General features: G+C 41.8%; 1 protein-coding gene across 2 annotated transcripts in view; it reads left to right on the forward strand.

Annotated features, from left to right (window-relative positions):
* Positions 1-471: 471 nt before the first annotated feature.
* LOC139555949 (steroid hormone receptor ERR2-like) overlaps positions 472-25589 on the forward strand; it is an 81617-nt gene continuing 56499 nt past the window's right edge. Inside the window, exons 1-3 of one of the 2 annotated variants that reach the window (XM_071369357.1) lie at positions 472-907; positions 16538-16965; positions 18147-18179. In XM_071369357.1, coding sequence (XP_071225458.1) covers positions 16551-16965; positions 18147-18179 — 448 coding nt within the window. In that variant the 5' untranslated portion in view covers positions 472-907; positions 16538-16550. The remainder of the gene's footprint in view (positions 908-16537; positions 16966-18146; positions 18180-25589) is intronic. The other variant, XM_071369358.1, reaches the window with a different exon arrangement.

The following is a 25589-nucleotide window of genomic DNA, read 5'->3' on the forward strand; positions in this document are numbered from 1 at the left end:
GTAGAACAGAAAACCAGCAGGCTCCAGACCCGGTTGGGTATTTAATGTTTAACTGGTTAAAACAAATTGTAGTAATTATACTTAGAATGATGGCTGTTATGATGGTCTGTAGTCTTTATGTAAATGGTTTGTGTGTGTGTGTGTGTCTGTGTACTGTATCTGTGTGTGCGTGTGTGTGTGCGTGTGTGTGTGCGTGCATGTGTGCTGTGCGTGTGTGTGTCTGTGTACTGTATCTGTGTGTGTTTTATGTGTTACTGAGTTCCCTTGTGAATGGCTGGGCTCTCACTGGCTGTCGGTTAGCCCCTCCCCCTGGTGTCGCTTGCCAACCCCCTTGGCCGCTGTAAGGTCGGCCCCCTCCCAGCCAGCCAACAGCAGCTGTTCCATATTCATCAAGCCCCCCCCGTCTTAAAGAGCCCACTCTCTCACTGACTACTCCAGTCATAGTGTGCTGCGCACTCTCTCTCTCACGGTTACTCTCTCTCTATATCCATCTCTCTCTCTCTCTTTCTCTCTCTAGCCATCCATCTTTCTCTCTCTATTTCCATCTCTCTCTCTCGGTCTCTGTCTCTCTCTCTCTCTCTCTCTCTTCAGTTCCTCTTTCTTTCTCCTCTGACGCACTCAAGCTGCGGTATACTACCTGTGCGTAGCGAAGCTTGTCGGGCCGATCCAGAGGTGTTTCTAGTGAGGAGCAGGACAGGACAGAAGTGTGAAGAGACTGCTGACAGACTGAACGACTGTTCTCAGGAAGTTGCTCACCTACTCTGCTGTGTCTGTCAGAGTGATGAGGATGAGACTTGGGAACTGACTCTTTCTCCCCCCGCTCTCCTGAAAATGCCAAACCTGGACAGACTGATGGATGTTTCTGAACTGTTTGAAATGTTTCAGACTCCCTCTGTCATCACGACCAGTAGGTGCAGCAATTTTCTCTCTCTTTTCTATATTATCGACTCACTCATTTTGTTTCAATCTTTTATGAAAGTGAAAGCGGTAAGGTTTCGTCAATTAAATGTTAAATCACTGTTTCCTCAGAGTTGACAATTGGCTTTATACATTTATTTAATATTTCCGTTAAACTAATTAGGAGAGTTAGGTTGACCGCACAGTACAAGTAGAACCTTACTTAGGAGGTGTGTTGGAGGGAAGAGTGTAACTCATGCCGATCGTCCCACCATCGTCCTACATTAGGATTCAGGGTTCACCCCCCTGAGGCTCTGGGAGTAACAGTACCCAGATTAATGGAATGATAGCCAGACAACCACTTTACAGCTCTGCCTGCACCTGTTTTATCAAACCGTTACAAGTACATTGTGTGTGTGTGTGTGTGAGTGTGTGTGTGTGTGTGTGTGTGTGTGTGTGTGTGTGTGTGTGTGTGTGTGTGTGTGTGTGTGTGTGTGTGTGTGTGTGTGTGTGTGTGTGTGTGTGTGTGTGTGTGTGTGTGTGTGTGTGTGTGTGTGTGTGTGTGTGTGTGCGCGCGTAGTAGTTCCTGTACCGTAAGCGTTTGCTGTAAATAGGAAAAAGACTCTGCGTTTTAAAGACATTCATAAAGGATCGTTTAATACAGCGCTCATAGGAAATTCATTTAGATTTAAAAACTTAAAAAAACAAAAAAAAGCAATACCTTCTTTAAATTGACATTATCACTTTAGGATAACAACTATTCTCTATTGCGCTCTCAAAATTGACATGAGTTGATATTGACTCTATTTATCCAATAGCAATTGTTGATTCACGGCATTAAAAACAGCCGCATTTGTGAAGCGTCCTTACGATACTTTATAGACCTTTTCTGCAGTCAAATGACCTATTGGCGTCATGTGTGGAAATGTATTAATATTTGTTATAATCTCATCATTTATAAACATCTGGTGTTTCTATGTCAAACGTTTTTTGTTGTTGTTATATTTCAGTCTCTGTGATGTATATAATGTGTAATATTCGGATAAAAAACTCAACATTTTATTCATTTATCTGACATGGTTCAGGTGTCTTCTTTTTATAATTCCATAACCACGTGTGTGAGGTGTTCACTTTAGTTTCAAAGTAGATTTGTTTAAGACGATCAAGAAACAGTCTGTGTGATCCTGATTTAGCCACACTGCAGCAAAATTAACATTTATAAGAAGTACAATATATATTTGCCAGTTAAACAATTATCTACAATTGTTCAAATGGTCTTCAGACAGTAACTGTCTACTTTTTCTTCTCATTTAAAATGTTAATTAATAAAATATTGCAGGAAAAAAACTAGCCCATTAAAATAAGTAAACTGTATTGAAATTGTGGAAGTCACATGGGTAATCCCAGGTATATAGTATATTCTAACCTTTGCATGTGTAGAGAGAAGCTCTTCAACTGAACTGAATTAACTCATTACAAATAATTAAAACTAATTAACAAACACAACAAAACCAGACCGGAGTGGTAGAAGACCAAGTAGATAATCCGTATATAGCTAACGATAACCTTAACATGTCTAGAGAGAAGCTCTTCAATGTAACTAATTTAACACGTTGAACTAATTGAAGTCATTAGGTCTTACGAGGAGCAGCTTCAGTAAAATCAATCAGTATAATCAATCAGTATAATCAATCAAATATATTTTATAAATTATAAGCCTTTTTCTTACATCAGCAGTTGTCACAAAGTGCTTTACAGATACCCAGCATAAAACCCCACAAAATACAAGCAATGCAGAGGCAGAAGCACTAGGAAAAACTCCCTAGAAAGACAGGAACCTAGAAAGAAACCTAGAGAGGAACCAGGTTCCGAGGGGTGGCCAGTTCTCTTCTAATCTTCTCAGTGTTATTAAACTCTAGATGGGATGTGCGAGGGCGATGCTGCTAAAGGGAACTGTAGACTGTAGTGTTTCAAACCCTCTAAATCCTCTCTTAACCTGCTTTACGGACACTCACTGACACTCTGGGCATGAATAAGAATAATAACATACATTGTTTAAGAACATTTCATAAATTAATTCATTTAGAATACATTTTGTATATATATGTATATAATATACTTTTTAAAATATCGATATAATAATTCTGTGTCATAGTATATTTTCTATTTTATATGTTTTAAAAAATAAACAGTTTAACCTTCATTTAACTAGGCAAGTCAGTTAAGAACAAATTCTTATTTACAATGACGGTCTACCCCGACCAAACCCGGACGACGCTGGGCCAATTGTGCGCCGCCTAATGGGACTCTCTATCACGGACGGTTTTGATACAGCCTGGAATCAAACCAGGGTCTGTAGTGTTGCCTCTAGCACTGAGATGCGGTGCCTTAGACCGTTGCGCCACTCCAGTATCTGTTGATATCATTTGTATAGTGTGAAACGATAACTTATCTGCTATAGCACAAAATGTCACCTCGTAGATACTTGGTAATTTACTATGCTGCAAACACAGCATCGATGTGTCTATTTCAGAACAGTAATACCCATATTCTAAAGAAAGTAATATTTGAGTAGGCTACACCACAACATTTGTATGTATCTTTAAATACTCTATACGTAATGTATACTTTATGCTTTAAAACTCTATATGTTATATATACTCTGTACGTAATATATACTTTATGCTTTAAATACTCTATACATAATATATACTTTATGCTTTAAACACTCTGTACGTAATATATACTTTATGCTTTAAATACTCTGTACGTAATATATACTTTATGCTTTAAAAACTATATATGTTATATATACTCTATACATAATATATACTTTATGCTTTAAATACTCTATACGTAATATATACTTTATGCTTTAAATACTATATACGTAATATATACTTTATGCTTTAAAAACTCTATACGTAATATATACTTTATGCTTTAAACACTCTATACGTAATATATACTTTATGCTTTAAATACTCTATATGTTATATATACTCTATACGTAATATATACTTTATGCTTTAAACACTCTATACGTAATATATACTTTATGCTTTAACCACTCTGTACGTAATATATACTTTATGCTTTAAACACTCTGTACGTAATATATACTTTATGCTTTAAACACTCTATACGTAATATATACTTTATGCTTCAAACACTCTATACGTAATATATACTTTATGCTTCAAACACTCTATACGTAATATATACCTTATGCTTTAAACACTCTATACGTAATATATGCTTTATACACTCTATATGTTATATATACTCTTTGCTTTAAATACTCTATACGTAATATATACTTTATGCTTTAAATACTATATATGTTATATATACTCTATACATAATATATACTTTATGCTTTAAATACTATATATGTTATATATACTCTATACGTAATATATACTTTATGCTTAAAAACTCTATAGATCATATATACTTTATGCTTAAATACTCTATAGGTCATATATATATATATATATATACTTTATTCCCGCAATGAACGGTTTAACTTTTTATGAACTTTAGGAAGTTGGCTTTAGCTAGCACAGATAGGTTCTCAAGATCCCAAACTCACAACTAGTTATCAAACAAGTAGCTAGACTGTCTAACTATCTTAGCTGGCATGACCGCTGGCAAGGTTGGTAGACTTTAGAAAAGCAAGCAATAACTAAATGTACTGAGTAAGACTCAAATTCCTTTCAATCTTTTACCCAGAATTTTGCAGAGATGCAGAGAAGCATTTATTTTATTTATTTATTAAGAAACACCAATCAGGAGGATACAGACAGCTTAAGAGGTATACTTAGATATGCAGGAAAATGTATGTTTTTTTTCTCCATAGAATTAAGCAAAATTATTATTGCTCTAGATTGAAGGAAAGAGGGGTTTGAAAATGAAAAAAGTTCTCCAGACCACCCCACCACCCCCCCAGCCATTCTCACGTACGTTGTGCCCCCTCGTGTGTGTGTGTGTGTGTGTGTGTGTGTGTGTGTGTGTGTGTGTGTGTGTGTGTGTGTGTGTGTGTGTGTGTGTGTGTGTGTGTGTGTGTGTGTGTGTGTGTGTGTGTGTGTGTGTGTGTGTGTGTGTGTGTGTGTGTGTGTGTGTGTGTGTGTGTGTGTGTGTGTGTGTGTGTGTGGATGATTGATAGACAGTGTGTGGTATTGAGTTTGTCCCTATTTGTTGCAGGACACTATATCTAATCCCCATGTACCTGTGTTGCAGCAGAATTAGGTCTGTCAACCATGCTGCAATAACATACACTGTGACATGCTGTACCGAATACCGCTTGTCACCAGGAATAGTGGCGTTCAGGATGTTTACCTTCTCAGCTTGCACCAATTAATCTACCGCTGTTCACCTTTATGCCCACCTTTATGTATATATTTAGCAGGCCGTTCCTGTACAGAATCTGACTACTGGGTGCAAAACTGCAGACACCACATTACTACTGTATATAACTGCAGACACCACATTACTACTGTATATAACTGCAGGCACCACATTACTACTGTATATAACTGCAGACACCACATTACTACTGTATATAACTGCAGACACCACATTACTACTGTATATAACTGCAGTCACCACTTTACTACTGTATATAACTGCAGACACCACATTACTACTGTATATAACTATAGACACTACATTACTACTGTATATAACTGTAGGCACCACATTACTACTGTATATAACTGCAGACACCACATTACTACTGTATATAAGTATTGACACCACATTACTACTGTATAAAACTACTACATTACTACTGTATATAACTGTAGGCACCACATTACTACTGTATATAACTATAGACACCACATTACTACTGTATATAACTACTACATTACTACTGTATATAACTACTACATTACTACTGTATATAACTGCAGACACCACATTACTACTGTATATAACTGCAGGCACCACATTACTACTGTATATAACTATAGGCACCACATTACTACTGTATATAACTGCAGACACCACATTACTACTGTATATAACTATAGGCACCACATTACTACTGTATATAACTGTAGACACCACATTACTACTGTATATAACTGCAGACACCACATTACTACTGTATATAACTGTAGGCACCACATTACTACTGTATATAACTATAGGCACCACATTACTACTGTATATAACTGCAGACACCACATTACTACTGTATATAACTATAGGCACCACACTACTACTGTATATAACTGCAGACACCACATTACTACGGTATATAACTGCAGACACCACATTACTACTGTATATAACTGCAGACACCACATTACTACTGTATATAACTGTAGACACCACATTACTACTGTACATAACTGCAGGTACCACATTACTACTGTATATAACTGTAGACACCACATTACTACTGTATATAACTGCAGGTACCACATTACTACTGTATATAACTGTAGACACCACATTACTACTGTACATAACTGCAGACAACACATTACTACTGTATATAACTACAGACACCACATTACTACTGTACATAACTGCAGGCACCACATTACTATATAACTGCAGGCACCACATTACTACTGTACATAACTGCAGGCACCACATTACTATATAACTGCAGACACCACATTACTACTGTACATAACTGCAGACAACACATTACTACTGTATATAACTATAGGCACCACATTACTACTGTATATAACTATAGGCACCACATTACTACTGTATATAACTATAGGCACTACATTACTACTGTATATAACTATAGACTCCACATTACTACTGTATATAACTATAGACACCACATTACTACTGTATATAACTGCAGGCACCACATTACTACTGTATATAACTGCAGACACCACATTACTACTGTATATAACTGCAGACACCACATTACTACTGTATATAACTGCAGGCACCACATTACTACTGTATATAACTGCAGGCACCACATTACTACTGTATATAACTGCAGACACCACATTACTACTGTATATAACTATAGGCACCACATTACTACTGTATATAACTGCAGGCACCACATTACTATATAACTCCTTACACCACATTACTACTGTATACGGTGCATTCAGATAGTATTCAGACCCCTTGACTCTTCCACATTTTGTTACGTTACATTGTTACGTTACAGCCTTATTCTAAAATGAATTACATTGTTTTTTCCCCCTCCATAATCTACACGCAATATCTCTGTCTTGAGGCTGTTTGATTTGCTTTCGCTAAAATTAGTTATCAGGTCAGTGTGTGAGTCTCCAGTCCTACCCGTGTGTGTGTGTGTGTGAGAGTGCACTCACATCTATGCACGCACTCACACACACACACAAGGAGTGTGTGTGTGTCCATGTGTTAGTGTGTCTGTCTATCTGTGACCACAGCTAGATACATCCCTGTCTGTCTGTCTATCTGTGACTGCAGCTAGATACCTGTCTGTCTGTCTGTCTGTCTGTCTGTCTGTCTGTCTGTCTGTCTGTCTGCCTGTCTGTCTGTGACTGCAGCTAGATTCAACTCCAAAGACCAGGGAGCCTTTTGAAAGCCTCATAAAGAAGGCCATTGATTGGTAGATGGGTAACAATAACAAAGCAGACATTGAATATCTCTTGATATCCTTGAGATTTTTCTACAACTTGATTGGAATCCACCTGTGGTAAATTCAATTGGTTGGACATGATTTGGAAAGGCACACACCTGTCTATATAAGGTCCCACAGTTGACAGGTCAGAGCAAAAACCAAGCCATGAGGTGGAAGGAATTGTCTGTAGAGCTCCGAGACAGGATTGTGTCAAGGCACAGATCTGGGGAAGGGTGCCAAAAAATGTCTGCAGCATTGAAGGTCACCAAGAACACAATGGGGCTACATCATTCTTAAATGGAAGAAGTTTGGAATCACCAATACTCTTCCTAGAGCTGGCCGCATGGCCAAACTGAGCAATCGGGGGAGAAGGGCCTTGGTCAGGGAGGTGACAAAGAACCCGATGGTCACTGACAGAGCTCCCAGAGTTCCTCTGTGGAGATGGGAGAACCTTCCAGAAGGACAGCCATCTCTGCAGCACTCCAACAATCAGACATTTATGGTAGAGTGGCCAGACGGAAGCCACTCCTCAGTAAAAGGCACATGGCAGCCCGCTTGGAGTTTTCCAAAAGCACCTAAAGACTCTAAGACCATGAGAAACAAGATTCTCTGGTCTGATGAAACCAAGATTGAAATCTTTGGCCTGAATGCCAAGCGTCACATCTGGAGGAAACGTGGCACCATCCTTACGGTGAAGCATGGTGGTGGCAGCATCAAGTTGTGGCAGTGTTATTCAGTGGCAGGGACTGGGAGACTAGTCAGGATCGAGGCAAAGATGAACAGAGCAAAGTACAGACAGATCCTTGATGAAAACCTGCTCCAGAGCGCTCAGGACCTCAGACCGGGGCGAAGGTTCACCTTCCAACAGGACAACGACTTGGCTTCGGGCCAAATCTCTGAATGTCTTTGAGTGGACCAGCCAGAGCCTGGACTTGAACCCGATCGAACATCTCTGGAAAGACCTGCAAACAGCTGTGCAGCAACGCTCCCCCTCCAACCTGACAGAGCTTGAGAGGATCTGCTAAGAAGATTGGGAGAAACTCCCCAAATACATGTGTACCAAGCTTGTAGCGTCATACCCCAGAAGATGCTCATACCCATAAGATGCTCAATGCTGTAAGATGCTTCAACAAAGTACTGAGTAAAGAGTCTGAATACTTATGTAAATTTGATTTTTTATATCATTTTAGCGCAAGCAAATCAAACAGTCTCTTGACCGTACGATGGAAACACCTGAAGGCATCTGTTAAGGAAATTTCTTGAAGGAATAGTACATGGATGAAGTCTGCTCCCACTATTTTCATTTCTAAATATATTGTTAAGGTCTTTTCTGACTATATTGAACTGATTCATAGAGAGGATGACAGATAGAGGTTGACAGTGAGGAAAGATAGAGCGGATGACAGTGGAGAAAGACAGAGAGGATGACAGTGGGGAAAGACAGAGAGGATGACAGTGGGGAAAGACAGAGAGGATGACAGTGGGGAAAGACAGAGAGGATGACAGTGGGGAAAGACAGAGAGGATGACAGTGGAGAAAGATAGAGAGGATGACAGTGGAGAAAGATAGAGGGTGACAGTGGAGAGAGACAGAGAGGATGACAGTGGGGAAAGATAGAGGATGACAGTGGAGAAAGACAGCGAGGATGACAGTGGAAAGAGATAGAGAGGATGACAGTGGAGAAAGATAGAGGATGACAGTGGAGAAAGACAGAGAGGATGACAGTGGAGAGAGACAGAGAGGATAACAGTGGGGAAAGATAGAGAGGATGACAGTGGAGAAAGACAGAGAGGACGACAGTGGAGAAAGATAGAGGATGACAGTGGAGAAAGACAGAGAGGATGACAGTGGAGAGAGACAGAGAGGATAACAGTGGGGAAAGATAGAGAGGATGACAGTGGAGAAAGACAGAGAGGATGACAGTGGAGAAAGATAGAGAGGATGACAGTGGAGAAAGACAGAGAGGATAACAGTGGGGAAAGACAGAGAGGATGACAGTGGAGAGAGACAGAGGATGACAGTGGAGAAAGACAGAGAGGATGACAGTGGAGAGAGACAGAGAGGATAACAGTGGGGAAAGATAGAGAGGATGACAGTGGAGAAAGACAGAGAGGATGACAGTGGAGAAAGATAGAGGATGACAGTGGAAAAAGACAGAGAGGATGACAGTGGAGAGAGACAGAGAGGATAACAGTGGGGAAAGATAGAGAGGATGACAGTGGAGAAAGACAGAGAGGATGACAGTGGAGAAAGATAGAGAGGATGACAGTGGAGAAAGACAGAGAGGATAACAGTGGGGAAAGACAGAGAGGATGACAGTGGAGAGAGACAGAGAGGATGACAGTGGAGAGAGATAGAGATGAGGACAGTGGAGAAAGATAGAGAGGATGACAGTGGGGAAAAACAGAGAGGATGACAGTGGAGAGAGACAGAGAGGATGACAGTGGAGAGAGACAGAGAGGATGACAGTGGAGAGAGATAGAGAGAGGTTGTGTCGAAGGACAGTAAGCTGTATTCAGACCTACACCGACGCCGTGGAAATGTGTGCCAGCTCAGACTGCTAGACTACCCAAGGTTACACGTTATATTTTCTTGAGGGGATAAAAGCAGAAATGTAGTTTAGAACAAACAGTAACATTAAGACGAAGAGAAGAATTGACAGAGGTTTATTCATATAAGAGTAAATTAAGACTGTTTAATGATAAGAGCTTTATTTAATATGACCTCTAAATCCATGGCAAAATAACTGTTGCAAATGTCCAGTAAACAGACTTCTGGTGTCTTTCGAGAGAAAATACAAAAATAATATGCAATTCGAACAGTTAATTTGTAGAATTTGAATGATGTGACTGATTCTCCGTTCCATAGGAGCAGTTTTGGGTTCTTCTTATTGTTGTTACAGTATATTTGAAATGGATCCGTCTCAGATATAATGTCTTTTGCTAGTTCTAGGTTAGTTCTGGAAACATCCGTAATATGACAAGGAAAATCCAACAACCACAGTCAATAGCCCCATGGTATTAAATACATTAGTTGTAAGTTTTATCCCCAGCTCTTTTAAATTAAAGGAGATGATATTTAGTGATATTTTGCATAGTAGGCCAGCCTATACATTATTGTGTGTTATGCAGTGATTTTCTAAAGACAGTGCAGGGAAACGGTTGACTTGAATAGTTAGCATGACTGGTTGAATCCCTGTAATGTTGTTTTGAATAAAATCATCGGCATCGGTATCAGTGTTATAGTGTCCCCGGCTAGAGAGCTTGGGCTCTGTTGTTCTGATCAGCATCTGATTGGTCAAGAGCTTGGGCTCTGTTGTTCTGATTGGTTAAGAGTTTGCTTCCTCTCAGCTGACCTGTGGCATCTGGTTAATTGTTTGATTACTGGTGTTGGTCTCCCGGAACAAGAGATTTAGAATGGTATTTCTAGCTTACTGATAGTTCAGCTGTTGGTCTGGATAGAGGCAGTATAAATGGCTGGGTCACTGGGCTTGGGTAGATGCAGTAGAAATGGCTGGGTCACTGGGCCTGGATAGACGCAGTAGAAATGGCTGGGTCACTGAGCCTGGATAGACGCAGTAGAAATGGCTGGGTCACTGGGCCTGGATAGACGCAGTAGAAATGGCTGGGTCACTGAGCCTGGATAGACGCAGTAGAAATGGGTGAATCATCGAGCCTGGGTCTGGTCTGGTGTAAGTAACAGCAACAACAACCGGTGCCCTGGCCAGAGAATAAGGAATTAGAACTTTAGATTTCTACTGATGGACGGAGAGAGCAGGTGGTGGGGAAAGTGTTGGTTTTGAGCCGCCTTGTTCCGCCAATCGCAGAGTGACACGTTTATTAATGACAGTAGCTGCTAGCTGGTCTGTGGTGTCGATGGGTACAGTACACACTGTAAAAAAAAAAAAGTTCATCTGAAATGCTTTTTCTGATTGTTATGATCCAAAATTACACTTTGGTTTGTTCAACCTATTCTATTCAATTAGTTTGAAATCAAGTAATGAATTGGACTGATCAATGTGATGTTTTGAACTGAACGGAAGCTTCTAGATACCACATTCGCATTGCAGTGGGGCTCAATGTATTAGCTTACAGGCTAACAGAAGATTTGGTAGCGTGGCCTATTGGAGGCCTGGTTTTCAGTTTGTTCTTTTTTGGCCACCCATGAGAGTGAATGTCATTCCAGGTAATGAGTTCTGTTTTATTTTTGTTTTTTGATTATACAGCATGTTCACGGAAAGTACTGAATTTTAAATGATATCTGTGTAAATAGTGTGACACTAAAGAGCCTGGAAATGTTTGACAAGGGGCTCTCGAGTGGCGCAGCGGTCTAAGGCACTGCATCTCAGTGCTTGAGGCGTCACTACAGACACCCTGGTTTGATTCCAGGCTGGCCATGATTGGGAGTCCCGTAGGGTGGTGTGCAATTGGCCCAGTGTCGTCCGGGTTTGGTCGGTGAAGGCTGTCATTGTAAATAAGAATTTGTTCTTAATTAACTGACTTGCCTAGTTAAATAAAGGTTAAATATATATATATATGAGATTGTAACCAGTTAAAGTGAAAGTCTTAGGTAAAGAAGGTGTTTGGAGTCATGCTTTCATGTGATGAAACTAAGTTAATATCTTGATTAACAGGACATTGATTTAATTGCCAATTGAAGAAATATGGACAGGTAATTCCAAAGTGAGAAAGCAACTTGGTACAACATGAAAAAATGGGTTGAATACATATTAGTTTTGTATTTGTGTTATTTATTAGGTTTAACAAAAAAGAGGGAAACTATGTTGAATGTTTAAAGAAATAGGTCACAACTTGAAATACAGGTTTGTTATAATCAAATATAATAGTTGGTATTGAATCATATGTTTGGCTTCAACACATTTAGTTATTTTCTTGTAAACAGTTGTTCTCTTAGGTTGATCCAAACATTACCAGCCTTTCAAAGCACTTCATGGCTACGGACGTGAGTGCTACGGGTCTGTAGTCATTTAGGCAGGTTGCCTTAGTGTTCTTGGGCACAGGGACTATGGTGGTCTGCTTGAAACATGTTGGTATTACAGACTCAATCAGGGACATGTTGAAAATGTCAGTGAAGATACCTGCCTGTTGGTCAGCACATGCTCGGAGCACACGTCCTGGTAATACATCTGGCCCCGCAGCCTTGTAAATGTTGACCTGTTTAAAGGTCTTACTCACGTCGGCTACGGAGAGCGTGATCACACAGTCGTACGGAACAGCTGATGCTCTCATGCATGCCTCAGTGTTGCTTGCCTCGAAGCGAGCATAGATGTGATTTAGCTCGTCTGGTAGGCTCGTGTCACTGGCCAGCTCGCGGCTGTGCTTCCCTTTGTAGTCTGTAATAGTTTGTTGGCCCTGCCACATAAGACGAGCGTCAGAGCCGGTGTGGTACGATTCAATCTTAGCCCTGTATTGACGCGTTGCCTGTTTGATGGTTCGTCGGAGGGCATAGCAGGATATTTTATACGCTTCGGGGTTAGAGTCCCGCACCTTGAAAGCGGCAGCTCTACCCTTTAGCTCAGTGCGAATGTTGCCTGTAATCCATGGTTTCTGGTTGGGGTATGTACGTACAGTCACTATGGGGACGACGTCCTCGATGCACTTACTGATAAAGCCAGTGACTGATGTGATGTACTAAGTGGAGTTTGTTGAACAAAATACAAAGCTGAGTCATTTACACACCTGAACAAAATGCAAAGCTGAGTCATTTACACACCTGAACAAAATGCAAAGCTGAGTAATTTACAAACCCAACAAAATGCAAAGCTGAGTAATTTAAACACCTGAACAAAATGAGAGGAAAAGATAAGCCAATTTACACTAGTCATACAGTCCACTCACACACACACACGAACATACACACACACGAACACACACACACACACACACACACACACACACACACACACACACACACACACACACACACACACACACACACACACACACACACACACACACACACACACACACACACACACACACACACACACACACACACACACACAATCTACGTGTCAGACGTGAAGGGAAGAGAACGGGTTCTGTTCATGTCGATGATAGAACAAGGACAGGACAGACTGTCATACAGAGATTAATGAACTCATTTCATGCATGGCTCCTTGGCTCTCCTGTACAATGAGTGAGTTTGTGTTCCAGTGTGTGTGTGTGTGTGTGTGTGTGTGTGTGTGTGTGTGTGTGTGTGTGTGTGTGTGTGCGTGTGTGCGTGTGTGCGTGTGCGTGTGTGTGTGTGTGCGTGTGTGCGTGTGTGCGTGTGTGTGTGTGTGTGTGTGCGTGCATACGTGTAAGTGCATGTGTGTGTGTGTGTGTGTGTTCAGCGTTGTGATTTATGCCTTGTTCTGCCATGGCAGCTTAACCCTTAACAATCAAACGTGCTCTCTCTGGATAAAGACATACTGTAGTGGAACCCGAATAGGCGGATATTAACCCTTCGTGTCTCACTGGCTTAGTAACACCAGTAGATCAACTGTATTAGCCCGTCAGGATAAAGTATATAAGGCATCAAAACACAGAAAAGTACAAAACAACAAACATCTTCCAGGTAAATCAGCATCTTAAAGTCCCCATGGTGATATTAAGACAATCCACATTACGACATTTAAAAAAAAGTTCAAATTATACCCGATGATTCTCAATGGTAAACCCACTGTTATAGCCACTGATTCTCAATTACATTCCCTATAATATAGCCACCGATTCAAAATTATATTCCCAATGATATAGCCACTGATTCAAAATTATATTCCCAATGCTAATCCCTCCATCTTTCTGTCTCTGGAAGCTGAACGATATAATAACCTTTTGATTTCTTTACACGTCTCAACTCTCTCCAGCAGATAATACAACTACTTTACAAGTGAAATCTAGATTACAGTCCAGATTAAAACTTCAGTCTGTTTAGTCTTTTATTAGACACAGCCTGTTAATGCGTCCCAAAATAGCAATCTATTCCCTTCGTAGTGCACTACCTTAAACCCATGGATCCTGGTATAAACCCATGGATCCTGGTATAAACCCATGGGTCCTGGTATAAACCCATGGATCCTGGTATAAACCCATGGGTCCTGGTATAAACCCATGGGTCCTGGTATAAACCCATGGATCCTGGTATAAACCCATGGGTCCTGGTATAAACCCATGGATCCTGGTATAAACCCATGGATCCTGGTATAAACCCATGGGTCCTGGTATAAACCCATGGATCCTGGTATAAACCCATGGGTCCTGGTATAAACCCATGGATCCTGGTATAAACCCATGGATCCTGGTATAAACCCATGGGTCCTGGTATAAACCCATGGATCCTGGTATAAACCCATCGGTCCTGGTATAAACCCATGGGTCCTGGTATAAACCCATGGGTCCTGGTATAAACCCATGGGTCCTGGTATAAACCCATGGGTCTTGTGTGTGGGCTCCCGAGTGGCGCAGCGGTCTAAGGCACTGCATCTCAGTGCTAGAGGTGTCACTACAGACCCTGGTTCGATTCCAGGCTGTATCACAACCGGCCGTGATTGGGAGTCCCGTAGGGCGGCGCACAATTGGCCCAGCGTCGTCCGGGTTTGGCCGGTGTAGGCCGTCATTGTGAATAATAATTTGTTCTTAACTGACTTACCTAGTTAAATAAAGGTTAAAGGTTAAAGGTTAAGTTAAAGTAGTCCACTATAGGGGGACATTTGGGATCCGTACTCTAATGAATGCAGCCCAGCAGAACGTATCCCGTACCTCCATCCCCATCTAAATGATGTTAGCCGTCTGGTCTGACTAATTATGTTATCCGTCTGGTCTGACTGATTAAAAATGCATAAGAAATGTCTGGGAAAATGAGAGTAGGGTTTAGGTCTGAAAGCCGGAAGGAAGGGAGGGAGAGGGTCGATACGCGCGTGTGTGTGTGTGTGTGTGTGTGTGTGTGTGTGTGTGTGTGTGTGTGTGTGTGTGTGTGTGTGTGTGTGTGTGTGTGTGTGTGTGTGGCGTCTATCTCATTCCAGCAGTTAGGACAGAGGACTGAGATTGTCCCGGCATGATCCTAAAAACTGCATATTTATATATTTATTTGCCGTATATATGTATATATTTGCTGTATATATTTATATATTTGCCGTATATATTCATATATTTGCCGTATATATTTATATATTTGCTGTACATATTCATATATTTGCCGTATATATTTATATATTTGGCATATATATTTGCCCGTACACATTCGTATATTTGTCGTGCAAATTAATATATTTGCCGTATATATTTAATGTATTTGCCGTAAATAGTTATTTATATAGTTTTATATAGACTCTGGGTTGACGTACCAGAAATACAGCTAATTTTATAATACGTCTATTTCGCAAAGTCTTCACGAGAACTTTCATTTAGTTGACAATCCTCTACTGTCATCAGGCTGGGGTTGGGATATGCCAATGCACACACAGACACACAGACACACAAACCCTCTGCTCGTTCCCTCATTCCCTTGTGGTAACTCGGCACCGTGTTTCATCCAACCAGGACTATTGATTGTGATCAGGTCATAATAGCCGTGATTCTGCTCATGCTGAGAGCGACAACAACATCTCTCCAACCATTTAACAGCTTGTTTTAAGTTTCATTCACTTTATTCTATTTCCATTGAGTCAACTTCACAGGTAGAAATGAGAAGTAAGGCTATTTTCTCATTCTGTTTATGCACAAAATAAATCCCTCTTATTTATAAAGATATGAGGGCAAAGGTCAGCTGGAGGTCAGGAGACGGCCCCGGAGATCAGAGGAAAGGAGACAGTAAAAGTGCACACTCAGAAAGGACAGTTCAAAGGATCCCAGTCAGTCTCATGTCGCTGTAGGTCTCACTATCTTTCTCTTTCTCAGACAGTCCTTTTGCACAAAACTGGTAGAACTGGGAGGTACACAATCATTTCAAAACATTCAAATAAAGATGATATACAGTTGATGATGATATACAAATAAAGATGATATATCTTCTCCTGTATTTCCTGTGTTCCTATAGGTTGCTGAGCAGGATGCCCTCTGACCTCCAGGAGCGTCACCTGACCTCCAGCTGTGGCTCCTATATCAAGACCGAGCCCTCCTCCCCCTCCTCCTCATTGGTTGACACCATCAGCCACCACAGTCCCTCTGCCAATAGCGACGCCAGCGGCAGCTACATCAACGTAAACAACCTCAACGGAAGCTCGCACGTCCTCGACTCCCCGTCCATGTTTAACCCGGGCATGCTGGGAGGGGGCGGAGCCTGTCTCCGGAGGTATGACGACTGCGGAGAGGGCGTAGCGGATGATTCGCCGATCAAGTGCGAGTATATGTTGAATGCAATACCAAAAAGGCTGTGCCTGGTGTGTGGGGATATCGCATCAGGTTACCACTATGGGGTCGCCTCCTGTGAGGCATGCAAAGCCTTCTTCAAAAGAACCATACAAGGTATAGTATCACTCCACTCCCTCACTCGCTCACTCACTTACTTACTCACTCCCTCCTTCGCTCACTCACCACAGTTCATCTCTCGTAGGGACTATCTGTTGAAGACCCATTGTCAGTACATTAACTGTTGGATGATTCTATGTGTCTCAGTTGAGAGTTGACGGGGTTCCAGTCACAGATATACTGAACCAGTTGAGAGTTGCCAGGGTTACAGTCACAGATATACTAAACCAGTTGAGAGGTTCCAGGGTTCCAGTCACAGATATACTGAACCAGTTGAGAGTTGCCAGGGTTCCAGTCACAGATATACTAAACCAGTTGAGAGGTGCCAGGGTTCCAGTCACAGATATACTGAACCAGTTGAGAGTTGCCAGGGTTCCAGTCACAGATATACTAAACCAGTTGAGAGGTGCCAGGGTTCCAGTCACAGATATACTGAACCAGTTGAGAGTTGCCAGGGTTACAGTCACAGATATACTAAACCAGTTGAGAGTTGCCAGGGTTACAGTCACAGATATACAAAACCAGTTGAGAGTTGCCAGGGTTACAGTCACAGATATACTAAACCAGTTGAGAGTTGCCAGGGTTACAGTCACAGATATACAAAACCAGTTGAGAGTTGCCAGGGTTACAGTCACAGATATACTAAACCAGTTGAGAGTTGCCAGGGTTACAGTCACAGATATACAAAACCAGTTGAGAGTTGCCAGGGTTACAATCACATATATACTAAACCAGTTGAGAGTTGCCAGGGTTACAGTCACAGATATACAAAACCATTTGAGAGTTGCCAGGGTTACAGTCACAGATATACTAAACCAGTTGAGAGTTGCCAGGGTTACAGTCACAGATATACTAAACCAGTTGAGAGTTGCCAGGGTTACAGTCACAGATATACTAAACCAGTTGAGAGTTGCCAGGGTTACAGTCACAGATATACTAAACCAGTTGAGAGTTGCCAGGGTTACAGTCACAGATATACTAAACCAGTTGAAAGTTGCCAGGGTTACAGTCACAGATATACAAAACCAGTTGAGAGTTGCCAGGGTTACAGTCACAGATATACTAAACCAGTTGAGAGTTGCCAGGGTTACAGTCACAGATATACTAAACCAGTTGAGAGTTGCCAGGGTTACAGATAAAAGTGTCTGCTAAATGTCATTTTATTTCTATTTTTTTAGTCAGCAGACGCTCTAATCCAGAGCAACATACAAGTAAGTAAAACGACCTCATATCATGAAAATTGCAAGTTTTACAACTTTCAACCACCAAAAAAGACGTTGCTAATGGCATAATTGTCACGCCCTGACCTTAGAAAGCCTTTTTATGTCTCTATTTGGTTTGGTCAAGGTGTGATTTGGGGTGGGCATTCTATGTTTTTGTTTTCTATGATTTTGTATATCTATGTTTGGGCTGGGTATGGTTCTCAATCAGGGACAGCTGTCTATCGTTGTCTCTGATTGGGAACCATACTTATGTAGCCCTTTTCCCTCCTTTCAGTGTGGGAAGTTAACTTTGTTTGTGGCACATAGCTCTTAAGTATCACGATTGTTTATTGTTTTTGTCGGCGTCATTTCTAAATAAAAGGAATATGTACGTTTACCACGCTGCGCTTTGGTCCTCTTCATTCGACGGCCGTGACAATAATCAATCACTCTATTAGCTACTGTAAATTGGACAGTGCCGTTAGATTAACAATGATTTAAGCCAATATCAGATATGTCTATGTCCTGGGAAATGTTCTTGTTACTTACAACCTCATGCTAATCGCATTAGCCTACGTTAGCTGAACCGTCCCACGGGGGAACTACCGATCCTGTAGAGGTTCTAATGCCTAAACTTAATTAAACACATTTACAATAACTTCGAAATTTGACCTTCAACATGGATGAATGTCTAATTCTGACGCAAGACTGTGAGACCTAGTTGAGCCTACAGCTCATGTTCTATACTAGCGGGTCAGACGAAAGACTGTGAGACCTAGTTGAGCCTACAGCTCATGTTCTATACTAGGGGGTCAGACGAAAGACTGTGAGACCTAGTTGGGCCTACAGCTCATGTTCTATACTAGCGGGTCAGGGGTCTGGAACGAGCCTCAGATTTTCACACACACACACACATACATACACAAAGCTAACGTCAACATCATACCGAGCATATCTAAAGTTCGGTGGTTTAATGCCCTGGGTAAACATGAATACTCACTACAACACGGTATGACTTCCCTAACACTATACACGTCATTGGGGCAACACGGTTATCTCCTCATCTCTTTATATGGATAGTCCCATGTGTAAATGCTCTACAGACTATTACAGACTATCAGTAACATTTCAATGACAGATGTAGGATCTTAATTTGAGCCAGTTTGCTACAGCAGGAACAGAATCCTGCAGCAACAGGAAAAGTGAATTATTATGTCGATTATAGTTAATGAACATTTTTGTAAGGGTTGATACATTTTTTGTACGGGAAAATCAAGTCTGAAATTTCAAAGTGGAAATTATAAACTTCAGAAGCCATTTAAAAACTCAAATAGACTAAAAGTTTAAAATGCCCTCCATTGCAGGAAAGTTCTCCTGCAACAGGGTGATCAAATTAAAAATCTACTAACCCTAACCCTAGCTTTAACCCTAACTTTAACCCTTATCCTAATGCTAAACTTAACCCTTACTCTAAACCTAACCGTAACCCTAACCTTAACCTTAGCAAGCAGTTGTTTATCAACAGAAGGTTTGTTGATAGTATCACCATCAGTAGAGCTTCTACAAATGGCAAATCCGGACTGCCCAAATAGAGTGGGATCAATGGAACAAATCAGAAGATTGTATTGTACCTAATATTTTGAATACCATGCTATTGTTTGAGGAGAGTGCACAGTTATGAACATGAAAAGTTATTAATAAACAAACTAGGGACATTTGGGCAGTCTTGATACAAAACTTTGAACAGAAATATAATGGTTTATTGGATCAGTCTAAAACTTTGAACATACACTGCTGCCATCTAGTGGCCAAAATCTAAATTGCACCTGGGCTAGCATAATACATTATGACCTTGCTCTTGCACTTCAAAGGTGATTTAAAAAAAACACATGTTTTATTCTTTGTATTATCTTTTACCAGATCTAATGTGTTATATTCTCCGACATTGATTTCACATTTCCACAAACTTCAAAGTGTTTCCTTTCAAATGGTATCATGAATATGCATACGCTTGCTTCAAGTCCTGAGCTACAGGCAGTTAGATTTGGGTATGTCATTTTAGCCAAAAATGTGAAAAAATTGTCCGATCCTTAATTAAGAGGAAAGGAAATCTCTAAAACAACTTTCTATCGCTGGATTCAAACTTGCAACCTTTGGTATCAGAAGCAGATGCTTATCATCACACACAAAATATGTCACATTTTAAGAAGATAAATTGTGGAAGTGATAATTATGACTTTGTGGCTGTGTTAACAAGTGACGACCAGAGGGAATGCTTTTGCCAGCAAAGGACGTAGCCTGATGACAAATACTTTACTCAGTGAGGTCACTCCTATAGAATTATACTGTATGGTCACTCCTATAGAATTATACTGTATGGTCACTCCTATAGAATTATACTGTATGGTCACTCCTATAGAATTATACTGTATGGTCACTCCTATAGAATTATACTGTATGGTCACTCCTATAGAGTTATACTGTATGGTCACTCCTATAGAATTATACTGTATGGTCACTCCTATAGAATTATACTGTATGGTCACTCCTATAGAGTTATACTGTATGGTCACTCCTATAGAATTATACTGTATGGTCACTCCTATAGAATTATACTGTATGGTCACTCCTATAGAATTATACTGTATGGTCACTCCTATAGAATTATACTGTATGGTCACTCCTATAGAATTATACTGTATGGTCACTCCTATAGAGTTATACTGTATGGTCACTCCTATAGAATTATACTGTATGGTCACTCCTATAGAATTATACTGTATGGTCACTCCTATAGAGTTATACTGTATGGTCACTCCTATAGAGTTATACTGTATGGTCACTCCTATAGAGTTATACTGTATGGTCACTCCTATAGAATTATACTGTATGGTCACTCCTATAGAATTATACTGTATGGTCACTCCTATAGAATTATACTGTATGGTCACTCCTATAGAATTATACTGTATGGTCACTCCTATAGAATTATACTGTATGGTCACTCCTATAGAGTTATACTGTATGGTCACTCCTATAGAATTATACTGTATGGTCACTCCTATAGAATTATACTGTATGGTCACTCCTATAGAGTTATACTGTATGGTCACTCCTATAGAGTTATACTGTATGGTCACTCCTATAGAGTTATACTGTATGGTCACTCCTATAGAGTTATACTGTATGGTCACTCCTATAGAGTTATACTGTATGGTCACTCCTATAGAGTTATACTGTATGGTCACTCCTATAGAATTATACTGTATGGTCACTCCTATAGAATTATACTGTATGGTCACTCCTATAGAATTATACTGTATGGTCACTCTTATAGAATTATACTGTATGGTCACTCCCGCTAAAGCCAAATCTGAAGGGTTGATATCCCAGGTTTATGTGTGCTGTGTTCAATAACCTGTTGACGACGGTACACCAAGCAACACTTACCTTGATGAAAGCCCCCAACCTAAAGTAACACTGACCTTGATGAAAGCCCCCAACATAAGGAAATTGAAAGTGGCTTTCTTCTGGAACCAAGTTACATATTCCTCAGTATATAAACACACACAACAATATAACACATCATACTGTGGGGTGTTGGACCCAGTCAGGTCTTTATATAACAAGTCATACTGTGGGATGCTGGACCCAGTCAGGTCTTTATATAACAATAAAACAAGTCATACTGTGGGGTGCTGGACCCAGTCAGGTCTTTATATAACAAGTCATACTGTGGGGTGCTGGACCCAGTCAGGTCTTTATATAACAAGTCATACTGTGGGGTGCTGGACCCAGTCAGGTCTTTATATAACAAGTCATACTGTGGGATGCTGGACCCAGTCAGGTCTTTATATAACAAGTCATACTGTGGGGTGCTGGACCCAGTCAGGTCTTTATATAACAAGTCATACTGTGGGATGCTGGACCCAGTCAGGTCTTTATATAACAAGTCATACTGTGGGGTGCTGGACCCAGTCAGGTCTTTATATAACAAGTCATACTGTGGGGTGCTGGACCCAGTCAGGTCTTTATATAACAAGTCATACTGTGGGGTGCTGGACCCAGTCAGGTCTTTATATAACAAGTCATACTGTGGGGTGCTGGACCCAGTCAGGTCTTTATATAACAAGTCATACTGTGGAGTGCTGGACCCAGTCAGGTCTTTATATAACAAGTCATACTGTGGGGTGTTGGACCCAGTCAGGTCTTTATATAACAAGTCATACTGTGGGGTGCTGGACCCAGTCTGGTCTTTATATAACAAGTCATACTGTGGGGTGTTGGACCCAGTCAGGTCTTTATATAACAATATAACAAGTCATACTGTGGGGTGCTGGACCCAGTCAGGTCTTTATATAACAAGTCATACTGTGGGGTGTTGGACCCAGTCAGGTCTTTGACACATTCACTCCCACTTGAAAGATCAGCCACAACATGTTGGTACCATGGTAGTAGGTTGTAATCAAGCCCTGGTCTCCATGGGAACAGAAGAGGACTACCTGGTTCGTTGGACTCGGGTTGGACTATTGAAGACGACCAGCGGTCTTCCTCTCTCTCTCCTCTGTGGCATTGAGTTGTCCGTCACCAGTCCCCCCCCCCCCCCCCCCTACTTCCTTTCCGATTATTTTCTCCTTCGTGGAGGACAGATCTTAATGGAACTCATCTGTCCGATACCATAGGAGGGTCAGTCAATAACAATCAGCGTTGATGGGCCACTGGGACTAAAAACCTGGCTTTTCATTGGGGGGAAAAGTCAGTGTGTGTGTGTGTGGGGAATCAGGGGTGGCCAAGGGGTGGCCAATTAGGACACTAAGGCAATAACAGTGATAACAGTTAAAACAGTGAGAGATTAGAGAGGGGGGGGGAGATGAGGAAATAGAGGAGGATGAGGAAAGAGAGAGAGAGAGAAGGGGGAGGAGAGAGAGAGGGGAGGAGAGAGAGAGGGGAGGAGAGAGAGAGGGGAGGAGAGAGAGGGATGAGGAAAGAGAGGGAGATAGGAAATAGAGGGAGATGAGGAAAGAGAGAGCTGAGAGAGAGAGAGGGGAGGAGAGAGAGAGATGTGGAAAGAGAGAGAGAGAGCTGAGAGAGAGACAGAGATAGAGAGAGGGGGGGAGGAGAGAAAGAGAGAGAGATGAGGAAAGGAGAGGCCCTCCTTCCTAATGGATTGGTAGTAGGGATGGTGGAGGACAAGGAGAGGTCCAGCTAGAGTGGGGATGAGAAGGTGGAGCCCAGCATTGCATAATAATATAGCAACATTTAGAGGAAAAGAAGAGAGGTTAAGGAAGGGTAGAAGAAAGCCGGGAGAGAGAAGAACGTCCTCTGAGGGGATAAAAAGGTGGACAGCAGAGCTGATTAAAGTAAGGAGGTATTATAACCTTATGAAATAACCTGATACATTTAAGGTGATATGTGAGGATACTCTGTTAGATTTCATGTTCGTGTTATTGGATGTTTTTCCCTTGCATCATCTTACTTTATTATATTGGTTTAAATTATGACATTATAATTACAGTTATGACATTATTATTATAACACTTTTAAGTTTTTAATGTCACGTGCACAAGTATAGTGAAATGCCTTTCTTGCACACTCCTAAACAAACAATATGTTTTTCCCTTCCATCATCTTACTTTATTACAAACAGTATGCGGTAATCAATATCATTGTAGCGCTAACCACATTGTTCTTACAATTGTGAGATTTGCATCAAGTTTCAGTGTCAACAAAATGATTTATGAAAGTTATAAACAACTCCGTTCAGAAATATGTATTACACTGGATCCAAGTCGACAAGTGTTGACTCGCTGAATCAAGTGTGCTTAGAGCTGGGCTTCGGAGAAAACGGACAGTCATGCATTTGGGCAGGACTGGAGTTGAGAAACTCTAAACTAACTCTAAATCATTTTACTAACCACCAAAACGTTCTGCCAACATCCTGGCATCGAAGCCACAGCCCACACACCGTCCATATGACCACGCTGGCACTATGATGTGATCCTGAGGAATGTTGGACCTTCTCCTCCACCACACCTGGGAGGCACCAGCAGACCTGCCCCCCCCCCCCCTCCCCCGCCCCCACACACACACACACGCACACACACAAACACACACACGCACGCACAAACACACACACACACACACAGCACCTGGCTGGCTCTTTTTAGCTGTCATTAATGCATCTTTAGTGTTACAGAATGTAATTTAAAAACCTTTAATCAAAAGGGATTATTCCTGGTCTTTGAGGAGAGTTTTGTCATTGACTGTTTCTTTCTGTATAGAGGTCATGAGTACGTATTCATCCTTCATCCTGGAACTCTCAATGCACACAAAGGAAGTAAACAACAGGCCTCATCCTTCTGTTACCGCGGTTACGTCTGGTCTCCTGGATGTTTAGGAAGGGTGCATAATTATAATGCAGTGGAATTATTCTCCAATGAAACTGCAGAGAGAGACGGACTTGAATAATGAATGGAGCGGCTTCGCTTACATGACAGGATAGACTGGCAACAATAACAATAGGTCTGGTCTGGGTCGGTCTGGTCTGGTCTGGGTCTGGTCTTGTCTGATCTGGGTCTAGGTCTAGGTCTAGGTCTGGGTCTGGGTCTGGGTCTGGGTCTGGGTCTGGGTCTAGGTCTGGGTCTGGGTCTGGGTCTGGGTCTGGGTCTGGGTCTAGGTCTGGGTCTGGGTCTGGGTCTGGGTCTGGGTCTGGTCTGGGTCTGGGTCTGGGTATGGGTCTGGGTCTGGCCTGGTCTGGGTCTGGGTCTGGGTCTGGGTCTGGGTCTTGTCTGATCTGGGTCTGATCTGGGTCTGGTCTGGGTCTTGTCTGATCTGGATCTGGTCTGGGTCTGGTCTGAATCTGGTCTGGGTCTGGTCTGATCTGGTCCGGGACTGGTCTGGGTCTTGTCTGGTCTGGGTCTGGGTCTAGGTCTGGTCTGGGTCTGGGTCTGGGTCTGGGTCTGGGTCTGGGTCTAGGTCTAGGTCTGGGTCTGGGTCTGGGTCTGGGTCTGGGTCTGGTCTGGGTCTGGTCTGGGTCTGGGTCTGAATCTGGTCTGGGTCTGGTCTGGTCTGGATCTGGGTCTGGTCTGGATCTGGTCTGAATCTGGTCTGGTCTGGATCGGGTCTAGGTCTGGGTCTGGGTCTGGGTCTGGTCTGGGTCTGGGTCTGGTCTGGGTCTGGTCTGGGCTGGGTCTGGTCTGGATCTGGTCTGGATCTGGTCTGGTCTGGTCTGGATCTGGTCTGGGTCTGGTATGGGTCTGGTCTGGGTCTAGTCTGGGTCTGGGTCTGGTCTGGGTCTGGTCTGGTCTGGTTCTGGTCTGGGTCTGGTCTGGGTCTGGTCTGGTCTGGTTCTGGTGGTCTGGGTCTGGGTCTGGTCTGGGTCTGGTCTGGTCTGGGTCTGGATCTGGTCTGGGTCTGGTC

The sequence above is a fragment of the Salvelinus alpinus genome, chromosome 27 (genome assembly GCF_045679555.1).
Source record: "Salvelinus alpinus chromosome 27, SLU_Salpinus.1, whole genome shotgun sequence".
NCBI classification, from domain to species: domain Eukaryota; kingdom Metazoa; phylum Chordata; class Actinopteri; order Salmoniformes; family Salmonidae; genus Salvelinus; species Salvelinus alpinus.